This window comes from Osmerus eperlanus, chromosome 11, assembly GCF_963692335.1.
Source record: "Osmerus eperlanus chromosome 11, fOsmEpe2.1, whole genome shotgun sequence".
Taxonomy (NCBI): domain Eukaryota; kingdom Metazoa; phylum Chordata; class Actinopteri; order Osmeriformes; family Osmeridae; genus Osmerus; species Osmerus eperlanus.
The window spans coordinates 12,030,939-12,049,181 of record NC_085028.1 but is presented as its reverse complement, the minus strand read 5'-3'; the positions used below and the strand labels follow the sequence as shown (position 1 = coordinate 12,049,181).

The following is an 18,243-nucleotide window of genomic DNA, read 5'->3' as shown; positions in this document are numbered from 1 at the left end:
TCTTATGGTTCTTCCCTTTGGCACTTATTTTGGTTGTTCACAATGTGTGCTTCATGTTTTGGCTACTCGCAATGTTTTGTGGCTATCTCGTTGTTATGATCAGTGACCTATGCACTTTGTAAAGCTCTCTCTTGGAAGTCGCTTTGGATAAAAGCGTCTGCTAAATGTAAAAGATGCTGCTACTCTCTGCCATTGTACTTGGGACTGGATAGTAAAATAGACAAACCTCTCCGAATTGGATTGGACACGTTTTGTAGGAGGGTTGTGGTTGATCCCTACTCGTTGCCTGTCACTAGAGCAGTGCTAAAAGGTTAGGGAAGTGCTGGGTGGGAACCTCACCATCTGTTTTCAGTATCAGCGGTGTCGGTGGGCTCAGGACCCGTGCGTTGGTCACCGTGTTCTTCACCAGACAGATGTAGCTGCCCACGTCTGAGGGCTGCACCTTGGAGATGTACAGGTTGCCGGTTTCCTGGGAGATGAAGCGCCGGCTGTCCTCGGCCACGAACGAGGGAAACTCATTGAACACCCAGCTGTATATTATATCTGGACGAACAGGGAGAGAGCATACAGATGAGACTAATGCACATCACACTAGGTCCCCAAGGACCCTGTTTCTTATTCAGATGGAGTCTGTTAGAGGGCGAGAGCAGTCACCTTGGGAGCTCAAATTAAGTCTATTTTTGCTTATGAATTCACAGTCACAGGACACAAGTAAACCCATAACAGCACATCTATAGTATTTCTTTTCTCCCACTACAATGCTATGTCTTACTTCTATAGGTATGAACAGCATGGAACATTGAACAGTGGCTGAAAAATATGATTTTACATGGAAAATTGATAAAAAGATCTGACTTTTGTGACTGAAATGTTATCTGACTAGTAACATCTGAGTTATATGGCTATTAACATGTAAGTTAACATATAATTGCATTCAAGACAAACACATAGGGATATAAGCTATCTCCATGGCAGACTTTGCGGCACAGATGTGCATATAAATTAGACGTTCTTTGTGAAGTCATGCTGGGTTTCAAATCAAACGACAGGAAGTAGAAAGATCCCATGCTGGTTTAGAACAACATTTTCTGTTGCAACAGAACCAAATTGTACATGTTATACTAAGCAAACATCCGTCTTATAAGGACAAAATAGTTTGATAGCTTGGTTTTTGGTTATTGCCAATATCATTCAAAACAGTTTCATGCATCATAGAGTAGATACTGAATAGAATAGATGTCAACAATTAACAAACAATGTGATTAATGCATGCATTTCATAGTTCATTGATTTCTATTTTTGTAATTTGCACATCTCAGGTTGTATATCTCTAAGTTGATTAGTAAGAACAAACACAAGACTAAGTTCCTATTTGATACTGTTGCAAAACTCACTAAGAAAAGTACACTCTGTTTTAGTTCAGATCTCTCTCCCAATGATTTCTTAGATTTCTTTGACCAAAAGATCTATACAATAAGGGACAAACTACAGACTAGTCCTGGAGGAGTGGCCATCAACACTGAACTTTCCTCTATACCAAGCATGCTACATGTTGAGGCTCTCACTCACTTTAACCCTATTTCTATGGAAGTGTTCATCGAGCTGATAGACTCCTCGAAACCCACTAGCTGCCTTCTCGATACCCTCCCTGCCAAACTCTGTAGGGAACTTCTCCCTATTAATGGACCACCCATGCTTAGTATTATTAATGAATCTATTGTAATTGGCCAAGTCCCCGAAGATTTCAAACAAGCTATTATTAAGCCCCTTCTTAAAAAACCAAACCTGGATCCAGGCTGTCTTAGCAACTACAGGCCAATTTCAAATTTGCCATTTCTCTCCAAAATTTTAGAAAAGGCTGTGGCACAACAGCTCACTGAGCACCTCTCCTCAAATCAGCTTTATGAACCTCTCCAGTCTGGATTTAGTCTTCACCACAGCACTGAAACTGCATTTGCCAAGGTAGTCAATGATCTATTATTAGCATCTGACGCGGGCTCTATCTCTGTCCTGGTTGTTCTAGACCTAAGTGCAGCTTTTGACACTGTGGATCATGAGATTATCCTGGAACGTATGGAGAACTATGTTGGGATTTCTGGTATGTAACTTGAGTGGTTTAGATCGTATCTATCTGATAGATCACAATATGTCCACTATGATGGCTGCTCATCCAGGAGCTCCACTGTAAAATACGGAGTACCACAGGGTTCAGTTCTAGGCCCTCTGTTATTTTCACTCTATATGTTGCCTTTAGGAAACATAATTAGAAGCTCTGGGGTAAATTTTCACTGTTATGCAGATGATACTCAGCTATATATGTCTATAAAGTCTGGAGAATTTCCACATGCTATGGAAAAATGTGTTTCCAGGTTAAGAACTTGGATGACTTCCTTGATTTGATGATTTCCTTCTTCTTAATTCAAATTTTTGGTCCTAAAAAATACAGAAATAATGTATCCAATCTGACCTTAGACCTAGACGGCGTCAAAGTCTCTCAAAGCCAGCTGGTAAAAAATGTAGGAGTCACAATGGACCCAGACCTTTCGTTTGAGTACCATATTAAGCAAATTACCAGAACTGCATTTTTCCATCTACGTAATATTTTCAAAATACGAAAATTCCTCTCAAAGGATGATGCTGAAAAACTAATACATGCATTTGTTACGTCCCGATTGGACTACTGCAATGTGTTGTTCTCTGGCCTCCCAATTACCTACCTAAAAAATTTACAGCGGGTGCAAAATGCTGCTGCTAGACTATTGACTAGAACAAGAAAGTTTGATCACATAACATCTACTCTTTTCTCTTTACACTGGCTCCCTATCCAAGCCAGAGCTGACTTCAAAGTTCTACTACTAATTTGCAAATCTCTGCATGGATTGGCACCACTGTACCTCTCCAGTCTCCTTGCACCCTATTGCCCCGCAAGGACACTTAGATCTCAAGATGCCGGCTATCTGGTGGTTCCCAAAATTAAGAAAAAAACTGCTGGAGGTAGGGCGTTCTCATATAGAGCACCTCTTCTCTGGAACAAATTAACTGTCTCAATTAAGGAGGCTGATACTGTTTCGACATTTAAAATTAGGTTAAAAACGTTCTTGTTTAGTCAATTCTACGATTGTTAAAGGTGAGTATGTGTGTATTTACATTCTATGTAAATCTGGGGTGTGTGTTTGTCTATGTGTGTATCACATGCAACTTTAAATTGTTATTATAGCTTATATGTTCACATTGCCCCATCTGGATGTTACATCTAGATGTTACAAATAAAGTAAACCTGTTACTGTATATTGTTACTGTTATAGTTGCCGTTGCTGAATATTGTTACTGTTATTGTTTCTGTTACTAGTTGGAGACAACGGGGGACGGGTTGTTTTCATCCTTATTCTGTAAGTATAACTTATTTTAGAGTTCTTTCCCCTGGAACAGATTTCATGTTCCAACCGAGGGGGGCTGTCGCTGTCTTGGTGTGTGGGGCTGCATCAAATACCCCTTTTTGCTCTGTTAAATTGCTGCACTAGTCCACACTTGACCGGTGGGGATCTCATTCTATTATGACTGTAACTGTTAGCTGGTCCTGGCATTCTCTAATCCCTGCTCTCCTCTCTCTGTCCCCCCCCCCCCCCACACACACACACACATCCCTTGTGGTGTGGGGGGTTTGAGCTGTCAGCACCTGCCTGGTCGTCGGTCGGCCAACGCTGGACCTGGTCGTCAACCGGGAACCAGTCTCCATGATGGCCAACAGCAAGTCTCCCGGTCCTGTCCTACATCTATAAAGTTGAACAATGGATTTTGGTGTTTCAAAACCCATTGACACTGTATGACTATGTTTAGCCTGTGTTCTGCTCCTCTCTCTCACAAACCGTCTCTGGAGGAGGGGATCCCTCTCTGAATTGCTCCTCCCAAGGTTTCTTCCATTTTTTCTCCTGTTGGGAGTTTTTCTGGGAGTTTTTCCTTGTCTTCCTTGAGGGTTTAGGTTGGTTGAGTGGCAGTTCTATGGGCGTATGTGAAGCCCTCTGTGACATGCTTGCGTGTAAAAAGGGCTATACAAATAAATTTGATTTGATATAGCTGACTAATCACTGACAAGACTCATAGATGTTTAAACAGTGATATATTTACACTTAGTTAAAGAGTTAAATTGCATATACAAATGGTGGAGTCTTATGTTTTGGTGAAGTCCTAATTTCATGTGTACTTACATAAATTATTTTTGTTGACGCAACTACTTTACATTAACCTTAAAAGTTGTAGATCATTTGAACATGAGCCTGATTAATGCTACATAGCAGAGCCAAGAGTGATCTATAAATTTGGATTCAGAGGTCATAGTAACTTCATAAAGCATCAACACAAAAACCTTCTCATACAGAGCAAAGCCATAAAATTGAAAATAATAACCTGTTCACATCTCAGCGATTCCAAATTATTTTCAATTATATGACCATTCTAATTTTACAATGCTTCCTCCTTAATAATGTAGTTAAATTCTCCAACAACAGAATGAAATACATTAACCTAAAGATTGTTTCATGTTCCCAGAATATTAATTTCGATTTTCTACTCACATTCATCTAATAGCTCATTAAACAAGGCTCTAAACATTTAATTGATGCAATTTATAACTAAATCACAACTGCATCACCTCTATTGGACTGCATACAATACACGTAACCAAAAAGGAAGCATTTGACATGAATGTTTTGTTCCTTCTTGACCTTCGCATGGAAGAAAATGAATGAACAGTATGCAACATATACATCATTTCAAAATATTAGCTTTTGAATAATTTTGGTCCATTTCAAATGTTCATGATTCGAAGGATGTTTAGTTTCATGCCAATTAAACATATAGGCATTCCAGTGGAACCAGTGGAACACCACCAACATCACTAGAAAAGTACTATGTTCCAGGCACTTTGTTACTATTGGGTCAACACTGGTCAATGAGTCAAAATGAGAACACCTGCCCAAGGAAGAAATGCATACATGTTTTTGAATCATTTGCCCTAGACTTTGATTTATTAAACTGGGAATAGCTTATGGTGAATGTGATTCGAAAATTCAATCTCCACTCTCCACCAGCTGTGCAGTCTCTGATTTCTACATGTTACCATGACATGCAATATGGCATCCAGGAAATGGTTGTGCAGCTGAAGAGCACTTGGCAGAAAGTCCCTTGGGGAAACTCCAGTGGTGGAGCAGAGCTGATGAAGAGAAAACATGGATGATTCATGGCTACAAAAGAGGGCTCACACAGGAGCTTACATTAGAGGACAACTGCATTGCGATTTGCCATTAAATGTCCCCACATGCTGCGTGGCATGTGTGTTATAATTGCCTATTCTGGATTTCCTTTCATTTCTAATGATGCAGTAAATTTGAACTCTGAGACCCTGTGTCTGCTTAAAGTGGATCATCGTCTAGGACGATGAGCAAAAATCTAAGAAGAAATCTGACACTGAAGGCTGCATCAAAACAGTATCAGTTGACCATATACTGTACTAGCTGGATAGAATAACAATGGGATTGTTTTTGATACAATGTATGGTTCACAGTGCAATTTGTTTTAATGGCAAAGTACTGTACAGTATGCCATAATACTATAGTACTATACCCCTCATCTTTGCCGCCATTTCCTCCTCTCATGTCACGTCTGAATGGCAGCTTGAATAATGCGTCCGTTAATAAAACTGAGAGCCACACCTGGGATGGGGGTGAGAACTTCCTACCTGGTGAGTGGGCGGGAGGAGTGCACATCAGCACTACGCCCTGTCCTTCACGCACAGAGACGTCTCCTCGTGTTCTCCCACTGAAGGCACCCAGATCTGCAACAGAAACAAAGAAGCACTAAGTAAAAACTCAAACAGATTATGTTTACAAACACTTGGACCTTCATCCTGTACTAATATGACAGACAGTAGCAAAACATTTTCTGGTGTAAATGTATTTGGAAGAACCATCTGTGAGAATTTAAAAGATTTTTTACACTACACAGTATAGCTTTACTTCACCACTGGGAAACGGCCTAGAGCTTAAACAGCAATGCAGGTGAGACTCTGCATCTGCCTCAAAGCACTTCAAAGGCAAGCTATTCAAGCTAATGAAAAGTTAAGCCTAGCTGTCTGCTGACCTGAGGCAGGACTGTGAGTCCCTACCACTTTCATTCCATCACTCTGAAGAGAATGTTTACCATTATACAGTCACAATTTGATTATTATGGCTCTTAGCAAATATAAAAACCTCAGTTTCTTCGAAATTTCAGATGCATTGAACAAACATTGTTCAAACAGGATTCAAAGTCTTTATATCAAAACGTAGCATGCAAGTGGTGTTCGGGGGTCTCCCTTGGTCAGAGTGTACCCCTAAGGCTGAGAACTTAACGCAGAGGACCGTGTTTGAATCTGGCACGGGCCATTTCCTGCATGTCTTCCTCTATCTCTCCCTTCTTTTATGTCAGTCTCTTTCTCAAAGTAGCATGCAGTCAGTTTATTTAATAAATGGCAACATGTATTTGTAAAGATGGGGCAAAAAAATGTATACAGGCTTATATTGGAAGTCCAGCTGATTAAAGGTGCAAAGTAGATAAAATAAGCACCATTTGAAATTGTTTATACTATACAGTGACATCCCCTGTTCATGATTTTTATAAAACACCACTGAGTGTGTCTTGCATTGCAAGGCTTGATATTTGAATAATCATTTGAACCCATTTACAGAATGGCTCAACAGAGTTCTAAGATTGCATGTATCTGCCGGGTACATTGATAGCCTGGCCGTATTTACAATGATGAGGAATGAGGGATACCATCCCCCGCAGGACTGGAGTGACACTTTGGCCAGCCTATTGACCCTCTTTCATGGGGTGATCCACATGGCCACCTCACAAAAAAATGGGGATATCAAACGAAGAAAAACACAAAATAAAAAGGCATTTGAGAAGATAAGACAATGTTGCTAACCCCGGAAGAGTTTAGGTGGGACAGATGACTCATGCATTACTCTTTGGGGCACGATATGTCCGGGTGTATTGGAGGGAAAAATAATCTTGAGTACATGATTTATCTGCACTAACAAGCTGCATTGAAGTAAAGCTGTGCAGAGATCCTGAAGAGCACTGTCACCATGTCGACTATCGATTCATCTGTTCATGTCCATAGCCCGTCTGTGGTCTCCGTATCTGTCCCTTTTTTGTGCTCAGTACTCCATTTAGAGATGACATTCCAAATATAGCTAATCAATTTCTACTCCTGTAGACAAAATGAGCAAATGGATTTCCTTTTTCTTCTCCAGAGGGAAAGATGAGGAAAATAAATAATTAAAATTTCACTCAAGATGAGGAAGCCAAATAGCTAAGGCTTTAGTTTGTAGGGCTGGCTATGAATATCAATGGTAGGTGAGACCAGTAAAAATTCATAAAATTTACAGAGATGTAAAAGTTATTATTGATGTTATATTGGATATGATTTCCACTGGAAGTGTCATGAGAAAACGTATGAGAATAAGTAAAACAGATGCTGGATATCCAAAGCACTCTCAAGTTCTCTTGACATATTCCCTTTGTAAAGTGATACGTTATTTAAGTGAATCAATATGTCTTCAATATGTCTTCAATCAATATGTCTTCAATATGTCTTCAATCAATATGTCTTCAATATGTCACCAATGGCATATGGTACGACTCAGAAATTAATATCTGTTCATTTGTAAACACATCTGCCACTCTTATAAGTTGTGTATAATTACTATGGCAAATTTGCACCTGGCTGGGTTGTGTGGGAAAATCATAAATTTCGATGTTTGTAACAAGTCTTCATACTGTCTGCTATAGGTCTTGTTAATGTTGGATATAATTAAAACATATTGATGTACAGATTGAACGTATTTATTTAATCAAATATTTTTAGAATTACATAAAATGGGACAGTGCTGAGTTATATTACTTGTTTACCACAAAAGTCAAACGTTCACTGTATCTCCAACTCTGTGTTTTACATAATACATCTCGTCTATTTTAGAACAATATATTCAATGTCACACGTGAATGAGACAACCCTGACTCACTTCTACCGAAGATCTCAGTATGGCTCGATACCCGAGTCTCCCCCACCCTCGTGTCTGCAGGGACTAGAGAGGATCCCACTGGGGAGGAAGATCAGAGGCTTTCCCCTCTGCCTGCTGCCTTCAAAGACAGGACTGGAAAATAGCCCAAGTGTGAGTTCAGCAGCTCAGAATTTCAAAACAAAGAGAGAAAAAGAGGTGCTACTGGTACAGGTTTCGAGGCAGAGTACAGGGCCGTTGAGTAGAATATTGAAACCATTGGCTGCTGTGTTCTTGATGCACTGAAGAAAGGTTGACGCTCCCTCCTCCTCCTCTCCTGTTCCCAGACAGTGCTTGGCGATGCTCAAAATGCATGCACTGGACACAGAGTAAAGGACCACTATTCAGGGCTGCCCAAGGTAATGCTTTAGAGAGGAAAAAAGATAAGGAGACACTATAATACATAACCTCCCTACTCAGTGAAACATCTTCCAAGGACCTGAAACAGCTGCAAAGTTTGAACACCATCTTACAATCCATAAAACATTACTGGTGTAGGTGAGTTTTATAATAGCGACTTTATACTCTGGGTGGTGAAGAAGGCCATTCAATGCATGAAACTGTGCCATGCCATTATTTCAAAAAATGAGAGTTTCAAGCGGAGTGATTAATGATGCTCATTTGTTATGCTGAGTGAGAGAAGTAAGGCTCTGCATCCAAATGTTTGGTGCAGGGCACTTTTCTTTCTACTTCTCTGTCTCTTTATGGCTTATGTCATGTTAAGCCCAGGCGGAGATACTGTACTGTTGGTTACACCTTTTTATGCTACGTTTGTACGTGTTTATGTGCATAAGAGTTATGAAGAATCTGTAAATTTTTTACACACAAAGACATGCACGCCCACGCACACACAAATACACTCTGGGTTCGCTGTTGTTGACCTAGCCAGGCTCAGCAGGCAGTTGTGTCTATTGATCTCCCAGTGGGTCCTGTCAAGGCTGCACACAGCGCCCATTCTCAAGGTAGACACTACTAGAATGAGCATGTAGCATATCTCAGTGTTTGTAGAGGGAGCTATTTTAACAGAGTGTATTCTAACTTCACAATCTGGACATTGACATGGTCAGAAAGCTGTTGAAAGGCTTTTGAGAGCAATAATCAAACAAAAAGTGTCTGAATCATGAGTCTTGAGAACATGCAAACAGTTTTATAATATTTGGTTTAAAATAAGAGAAAACTATTTGAGTCACCATCTGCAGTAGCTTACCACCTTCAACCAGATTAGCAACAGGGTATGTATGGAAAAACAGAAAATGGCTTTGAAGTCGATATTTTTGATGTGTTGGATTGTGCATGGTATCGAGATGCACTATAAATAACAACAAACAGCAACATGCCCTGTCCATGCAATCGCACAGAGAACAACCTTTGAGTTAATCCTAGTGATAGGGTACTGTAGCTGCAACACTTTGGCAAGACTTCACTGGGTATGCAACGCAAACAAAAACCTCCAGTACACAAGCCAAGCCAACAAACCTTTTCTTTGGGTAGAAAGTGAAGCAAAAATCATTGCTTTGCTTTTTCCTTTCAATGGAGTAATTCATCACTTCCACCTTCACTTTTACCTCCAGAAACAAAGTATAAGTCCCCATAAAATAAAGAAATAAACATAACATCATGTATTTCCTAGAAACAGTCCACCGACAGAGCATACTGAAGCATAAGCTCCCTGTGGGCATGCCAATAAGGCTATTATGGTCATTGCTCCTGAGGAAACTGTGAGCAAAACCAACAATGTGGTTTCCACCAAGCACTGCGCCCCAGGCCTCTTCTTCTATGCTTACTTGGCTTGTGATGATGGTTTGGAGTTTGGCCAGGGGATTACTAGGGGAAGAAATGTGCTTTTTGGTTTCATTCAGCGCTGAGACACAGAGTTGAGGGCACTTTCCCAGCTAATAGGCAAATCAGGGGTAAATGGAGCCAGTGGAGCCAAATGCGCAAGCAAAAGGTGGTGTTACATGGTGTTTATGTACCCCTGGAACTAAGCAGGTCTAGTTTAGTCAAAAAGACACAGGGCTAATGGGAAAGATCCCATTAACTAACCTATTTTTTACATTTACATTTAGTCATTTAGCAGACGCTCTTATCCAGAGCGACTTACAGTAAGTACAGGGACATTCCCCCGAGGCAAGTAGGGTGAAGTGCCTTGCCCAAGGACACAACGTCAGTTGGCATGACCGGGAATCGAACTGGCAACCTTCGGATTACTAGCCCGATTCCCTCACCGCTCAGCCACCTGACTCCACCTGACTTTTAACATATATAATTTGTAAATATTCAGAAATATCACCATGTGCCAGTACTTTACAAATATATGGGATATAAAAAAGGTGAATAAAGCAACAAGGAAAATACTTACAAGCAAACTGCAAGAGGGCGTCTCGACTCAGGATTGTTCCATAGCTATTATCTGCTTTGCACTGGTATCTCCCGTAATCCGTGACTTCACTTGCATTGGTTATGATCAAGTTTCCGTCGATAAAGGTGTAGCGATAGTCTGATTCAACATCCACCTCTGTCCCATTGATGAGCCAACTTCCAACACAATTAGAGCAGAGATGGGTTAATAAAGGAGATAGACAACATTGTGAACGAGGACAGAGGATGGACATACAGTACCTGTACGTAGGTGGAGGATTGCCTCGTGCTTCACAGTTCATCATCACCTTCCTCTCTTCTGAGTCCAACGCAAAGATGCCATCTTCGGGCTCCTGAATGAATACTGGTCCAAACTCTTCATTCTCTTAAGTCAGAACACATGGACTGTGTCAGGGAATTCATCACCTTTTTGTCCAATAGCCAAAGGTGAAAATGATCGCACAATGACATCCAGCCTCCATAGTGAAGAGTGAGCATTCTCCTTCACTGACTCCATTTGACAGGCTATGCGGGTTTACTAAAATGTAATTTTTACACAAATTCCTCCTTTAATTGTTACTTTGCTTTGTGTTCAAACACAATTAACTGTACTTTACTTTCTCTATGACTGATCTAAACCATTTCTGTGTTTTTATGGATGTATACCCTTCTGAAAATAATGAGTACGCAGAGGGCCCTCATCAGCATGCGGAACTGCTGTTGCATAACTGATACAATACAGCTTTAAAGCTACAGGCTGCCCATGGGATATTAGTACTGTAGATATTCACACTACAATGAATACAGTTGTTTTGATGGACAACATTCAGACCTGAGCATGCATTGCTCTTCATTGAAAATATCCAATCTTTTTTGAAGTCTTCTCTATCACCTAATTTATGGACAGGGGTGAAGTAAAGGCTTAGAGCAAAACATGTCTTTATGAAGAATGCCAATTAGTACTTTCATATTTCTCTGTTCTAATCAAAGTCTAAGTTGGAGGGCACTGTGGTTCACGGTGCTAATTGTTGCACTGAAGCAAACTTAAAAGCAATTAGCAGCTAATCCATGCTAAACAAAGTAAGTCTACATGGACGAGCCACGTGCTTATCTTCCGAGTGTAAAACAAGATGCCACTGACTGCTTCATGGCAATACATGCCCTGCGAGATGAAAGAGCTCTATTTTTGAAATAGCACTCCTACAATGTCCATATGCTTACTGGTTTGCTGCCTCTCTCATCCACGGTTCCTGCCAGTCCCTTTGTGAGCAATTCCCACTTTGATGTGGTCTTCAGCTACTTTCCAGCCTACTTTCCACATGTTTACTAAAGGTTAAACTTCTCACAGAGAAAGAAAAGCAGGTCTCTTGAGGCAAATGTTGAATACATTCGAAATGCCATTTTAATCTGCTTTTCTATCTGCTAATCTATTGCATACATCCATCTAAACTAAATTACTTGATTTATTTTGTCAAAGAGTGTTGGCCGGCTTTGAAGATACTTATCTGTTGTGAGAGGTTACACAACTGACCATTGTTATGAAACACACATGTCCTGGCATAAATCCCGATCTTCCAATAGCCTGCTGCACTTATTTGCCTCCATTTAAGAATGATCTGATGACAAAATAGCTTTTTTCTTGTAATCTCAACAGCCTCTTGGCATCAAAAAAAGAACTCCATGGGGAAAATAATGGCTCTATAAGACTATACATAAATCAGATGTAGACAGAACACACTGAATGAAGACTAAGCCAGCTGTCTTACACAAAATCTTTTAAAATACAACAAAGCGATTGGGTGATAGAGAAGATGATCTACTCCTGTATAAGTGAGTTTCACTCCAAGGTTAGTAGACATAATCAAACATCCACTGCTCAAAAAAATAAATAAAAGACAAAAATATGTCTGCACTATCTTCCAGTGACACATCTGGAAGATGTGCTTGTACTTCTGTAACGACCCTGACTTCAGGGAGGTAAAATATAAAATCCGATAGTTCCATGAAAGATTTATCTGCAACCACAATGACATTGAAGAGTGAACGGTAAAGGTGAATGAATATCAGAATATAACTGTTAAGGCTTTCAGGTCCAAGATGACACATGTACTGATAATAAGGGACACTTATTCATGGAGGGAAAAAAATGGCTTGAGGCATTTCCTGGATCTGCATGCTCAAAGGATCATGCACACTTCCAAATGCAAACATTGGCTGTATATACAGCCTTATCTTGAAGGCAGTATTGATTCCATTAACATGGATATAATGCCACAGCTACTAGTATACAGTATCCATATATTCATGCAGACTGAGATGGATGCAAATGTTTCTTCTATGGAGTATGCACAATAACACTGCAGACTTGGTCAAGGCTTTAGAGTGCTCTCCAACTTACTTACTGGCTATTAACTCATAGCATTAGCAGCACTACTAAAAGCAGCCATGGTCCCTTAAGTTCCAGCTCGGAGCTTTTGACCTGTTTTAAGGTAGATAAAGAGTAGGAAGGCAGCTGTCCATGAATAACCTGACTCAGAGCACTTACAGGAAAAAAGATGCTTACGTCTTCAGAGAGGACACTGTAGTGTAGTTTAAGTATATAAAATGACAGTTTTTTTTTAAATGCACACAGCAAAGAAGGGGAAATACTCTCAGAAAAACTCTAATCAGTGCATGCGATCTAATCGTAACTTCTGTAGCTAGCAACAGTGGGAAGTGCAGTGTGAAGGTATGCTGCTTTGAAAACTAAAGATACTGTGTCTAAGTAGTTAGCCAATAATGTATTCCCACAGATTTTGTCTTCAATGTACAGCAGTGCACCAATAAAACATCACTGCAATGTGTGACTTGTGTGAGATGCAGATGGACATCACAGACATTACCTTTTTTCCTTCCCCGAGTCTAACAGATTTGAGAGTCTACATGTCAAGACATTAATGATGATAATGTCAAGGATATCCTTGCAGCCAAAAAAGAAATGTAATGACATCTTTGGACTCATTGTTACATTAGGGCACAATCTGACCAATTCATAAATGATTCCACATCTACAGATCAGCCACGGTCTCCCCATCCTGAAATTAATCCATCCTTTTCTGACAATTGTATCTATCTACAGTTCTAGTGTGGACAAGAGCCGAGGGAGGGGCCGATGCAGCCAGGATCCTTCTTCAATTTCACAGAGGGCATGGCCAGGTCACTCTGGACTGTACACAGTGATGATGGATAGGTGAGATTCATTTTCAGAACTAACCAAGCAGCCGATGTTTCGTCTGAAGGCCAGGCAGAGACGACTGACCATGGCGCCCCAGATCGGATGCTTACCTTCACTCCTGTAGTCCTCTTGAGAGCTGAGCAGACTTAGGGCTGACAGGTGGTGACTGGGGAAAGACGGCCAGTCAGGAGACAACGGCCCTCTGCTACGGTCGTGTCGAGGTCTGGTCCGTGAATTGAGCAATGAGGAAGAGCTTTCCGGTTTCATCCTCAACAATGCTGCATAAGATACAGGCCTTCCCGCAACGGCTTTGGCAATGTCTACAATATAACAGAAGGACAAACAGACAGACAGACAGACAGACAGACAGACAGATAAAAAGATAGACAGACAGATGAGATTTATGAGGAAAATCCTTCCCTTTATATCTCTAGCCCATATAAATTTTCTTCTCCCAGGAGCTCATTTTTCCTTTTCCCATTCAGCTTCACAGTGACTTCACATACATCAATGCCATATGCAATATAACAACCATAACAAAAACAACTCAGTAAAATAACAGAAGATGGACAACTTTCTTTAAAGTGAAATAGTCTAAGAGGTTCATAATTGATTATTGAACGTGTAAGATCCAGCATGACTGGATTGTCACAGCATATGATTCTCACCACACCTTCCTCGCATAGCGTCCACTTCACATGAGCTGCACAGAACGATTGCCTCGCAATCCTTGAATTGGTTGTTTTGATTCTTTTATGATATTGTCTTTGATTATACTGTTTACTGGAGAAGGTCAGCACAGACACATAGTGAAACAAAGATTGTAAATTAAAAACATGCAAAAGGAAATAAGGCAAAAAGTATTGTTGACAGAAGAATGTCTGCAAATAAATATTGCTACTCATGGAGAGAAAATACTTTAAGGCTGATAAAAGTCTATGATGGGTGTTTGTTTGCCTCCATGTGATCAAATGCTTTGAAAGAGTCAAACAGAATAATCCCAAGCCTTAGGGGAGTTCTCTGCTGCAAAACATTCTATTATCTTCAAATGTAAAGTAGACAACTACTATACTTCATAATTCTATTAAGACTTAATTGGCCTTCAGTGAGTTATTTTTATGCCAGAAAAGTTAAATGAGAAAGTTAAATGAGAAACTGTCAATATAGGAGTTTTATTTTAATGAATACCGCTTTATCATCTTGGTTGTCTCTACTAATAACAGTTAATTTTACTGGTGGATGGAAAGGGAAAATAAAGAAAAGATCAACACAACAGTATGACTATATCTGGTTCTTCACATTTAAAGTTCACACTGGGGATAACTTCTGACAAATGCAGCCTATTATGAGGACACTCTTTTGTCTGTTTGACTGGCGGAACCGGCAAGCGCAGGCTCTTGTCAACTGTCACCTTCATCTGATAAAGGCAATGACCCTTGCAGATCCCTTTGATCCTTATCTTTTGGAAGATGGAAAAAGAAAACACTCACTGTGGCTGAAAACCGTCCAACGCTGTGTTACAGAGGATAGTGGGGGTGATGTCAAAAGTGATTATTCAGCCCTAACCTCACGTTTACAAAAGTATTCCTGAAGGCCCCTTACATGACACTGCACCGCACTGTCATGGATGTTTTCCTTCACAGCAAATAATCCAGGTATGCCATGATACCTGGGGATAGTAATTAGCATTATGTGGGGGGGGGAGGGTTAGATTCACTGTGGAGCCAGTCTGCCAGGAATTCAAAACAGACAAATACAGCTGTGAAGACACTGTGAAATATCAGTAATGTGGTCACTTTTTCTTGGATCTGAATCACTCTACTCAGAAAATTAGATGTGATAAACAAGTGACTTTTATGAGTAACATAGATACTGTACCAGACAGAAACACAAAAAGACAATGCCATACAAAAATGCAAGTAATGTGCAGCTGATTCAGGGGAGCTGAGGAAATGACAAATAGAGCCAAGACAATGAAACTTCCCTCATCTGCAGCCTCTGGACCTTAGTGTGGAAAATTAATTAAAATAACATAAGTAGGTGAGGCGTTCATCGAGGCTCAAGTAGACGGACATGATTAGCCATAGCCTGTAAGATTAATGAAGACCTTCAGAGGGAGATTATATTGACAGAAGCTGATTATGCTTGAGAACATTTATTCAGTGGAATATCATTACAGATAGACCAATCCATATATCATTTGCCACTCCCCCCTCCCATCATTTCTGACATCTTACTAAACCCAGTCTTTTCCCTGATCCTCGGTGCACAGGGGGGAATTTATGTGCTCAAAATGAGTCTAGCTTCAACCTTTCAAATAAAACATAACGTAAGACTAAGAATATATCTGACAATACTGATGTTCCTACTCATTCATAAGGTGACTTTGAGGAATGTGAAGGCATATGAGGCTCACAGTCTTTGCTTATAATTGCTGACCAATTATAAATCACTGTCACCGCCCAAATATAAGTTTGTTCGTATACAGGATCAACTGTTAATATTTAGATGAGCAATATCAACATAATCCAGTAAGCAACAATAAGCATGTTTTTTATCTTATTTTTTTTTCTTTCTAAACGTCATACTGGATATGTCTCATTTATAATGTCATTTTTTATGATATGCTCTGTGTTTGTGCATTGCATACAAATACAGAGTCTTCTCCAAACAAATGCTTACATAGGGAACTGTATTTCTGGTGCACGACTCCTTTGCCCTTGGTAAAAATGATTTCATGCATCACTTATGCTGAACTACATATCTATATTCCATCCAACCCACATTCAATATTGAAAAAACTTATGAGTTATTTGAGGCTCAAGATGAATTGCAATCACAAACTTTAAATTGGGCAATACTCAAAATAAAGTTTTCATCAAGAGCATTTAAACAGTACAGCAGTTCCTTTCCCCCCAGTGAAAAATGAAGACACTCACTGTGACTGCTGGGTGTACACTAAACACTACACAAAAATGTTGTTTACTATTTATTCAATATTTCTACTATGGTGGCATTGATCATGGGCACTAACTATGTAGAATCTGCTTTGAGGCCAAAATGTAAGCCTGCCATTTCAAAACACACTACACAACTGCATCAAATACTTCCAGACACTTGGTCACCACCATCAATCTGAGTTTTCTGCTCGGGTTGTCACTGTCATGCACATGCCTCCGCTTGCCCTTTGCTCATGAGAATCACAGAATAAATTGAATTGAATGACAATTTAATGGCATTAACTTAGGATATTGTATTTAGTTAAGTGATAGTAATGAATTGGAACATTGCTGCGGCAGCATGACAGTCCGGGACCAAAGAGGAGAAAATTTGAAAAGAGTGTTTGCGATATAGGTTATTACAAAAGTGTAATAATGCAATGTATGGGGAGTGGTACAAGGTGTAAGTTAATGTTGTAAAGGGTTGTTGAAGATTTTGTTACTAAACCAAGATCAATGTTAAAATCCACTTAACCCTGGGAAGTCCAAACCAACTCGTACCAAGTTTCACATGTGTAATAACTTGTACCGCTAAACTGTAATCAACTACTACATAACAATTTTTTGGTTAATTCAAACTTGTTAACTCTTATGTAAACTGTTACTGTGGGTATTGTTATCTTATCCATTATAGCTGGAAGATGTAATAGAAGGAATAATAGACTACTATGCATTATATGGCCAGACAAGAAAACCTTCCTTTCAAAAACATAGGGTCTGAAAACTACATGGTGTCTGCATTTCTTCAAGAAATAATCAAAGTGCAAAACAGGCCAACAAGAGGTGATAGAGTAGTGGAGGGCAGATAAAGATACCTGCATAGTCCTCTGACTATGAACAAGCTGAGAAAGTGCTGTCGGCTGCAAACAACCCAGGCCCCATGGAATGGATTGCTGAGATCAAAAATCAATGGAAAGAAAATGACTCAGCAGAAACAAATTAACTGCACTAGCCACTCATACCGTTTTGTAAACTTGGTAAACCAGTCAAACACTTTGAGAAATGGTGCATAAATATCTCTAAAGGGTCAGCATTCTCAGGGTGAGTAAATTACTTTACTTTATTCTGTCAAATTACTATTATCAGTCACCCCAAGATAGCCCAAAAAAATAATCCAAGTTTGTCAACTTTAAAGAATATGAGCAAGAGATAGCAAATGGGGTAACATATACTCATATATGATGACAAAGAGTACATAAATCAACATCGTTATTCAATTATTCAAATAATTTTTCATGTGGAAAAGTTACATGCAAAATGCCACTGCATTTCTTTGTAACACAGTGTTCCTCAAGAAAGTCAAGTGTTTGTACTTTGCTGCAGTATTATATTCTGACTGGCTTTTAGATTGACTGATCAAAAGCTTTGACAAGAAAAAAAAAGTATTGCTTTGTTTCACATGGAAAACCTGCCTATGCGCAACTCAACATGCACGGTGGATGCTTAATCCTTTGCTCTTTTCAGTGTTTATCAGAGCTTTGCCAGCACCCTAGCGGCACAATAATTGCCCACAGAACAAGAATAGACCAGAAACAACAGAATAAAAGCCCTTAGAAAAACCTGTCAGAGG

The 18,243-nt window shown here is 39.8% G+C and overlaps 1 protein-coding gene across 1 annotated transcript in view; it reads right to left on the bottom strand.

Annotated features, from left to right (window-relative positions):
* cntn5 (contactin 5) overlaps window positions 1-18,243 on the bottom strand; it is a 73,633-nt gene that overhangs the window by 32,236 nt on the left and 23,154 nt on the right. Inside the window, exons 3-7 of the mRNA XM_062473124.1 lie at window positions 13,785-13,994; window positions 10,722-10,845; window positions 10,462-10,637; window positions 5,735-5,830; window positions 340-543 (exon numbers count right to left, since the gene is read on the bottom strand). Of these exons, the coding sequence (XP_062329108.1) occupies window positions 340-543; window positions 5,735-5,830; window positions 10,462-10,637; window positions 10,722-10,845; window positions 13,785-13,994 (810 nt within the window). The remainder of the gene's footprint in view (window positions 1-339; window positions 544-5,734; window positions 5,831-10,461; window positions 10,638-10,721; window positions 10,846-13,784; window positions 13,995-18,243) is intronic.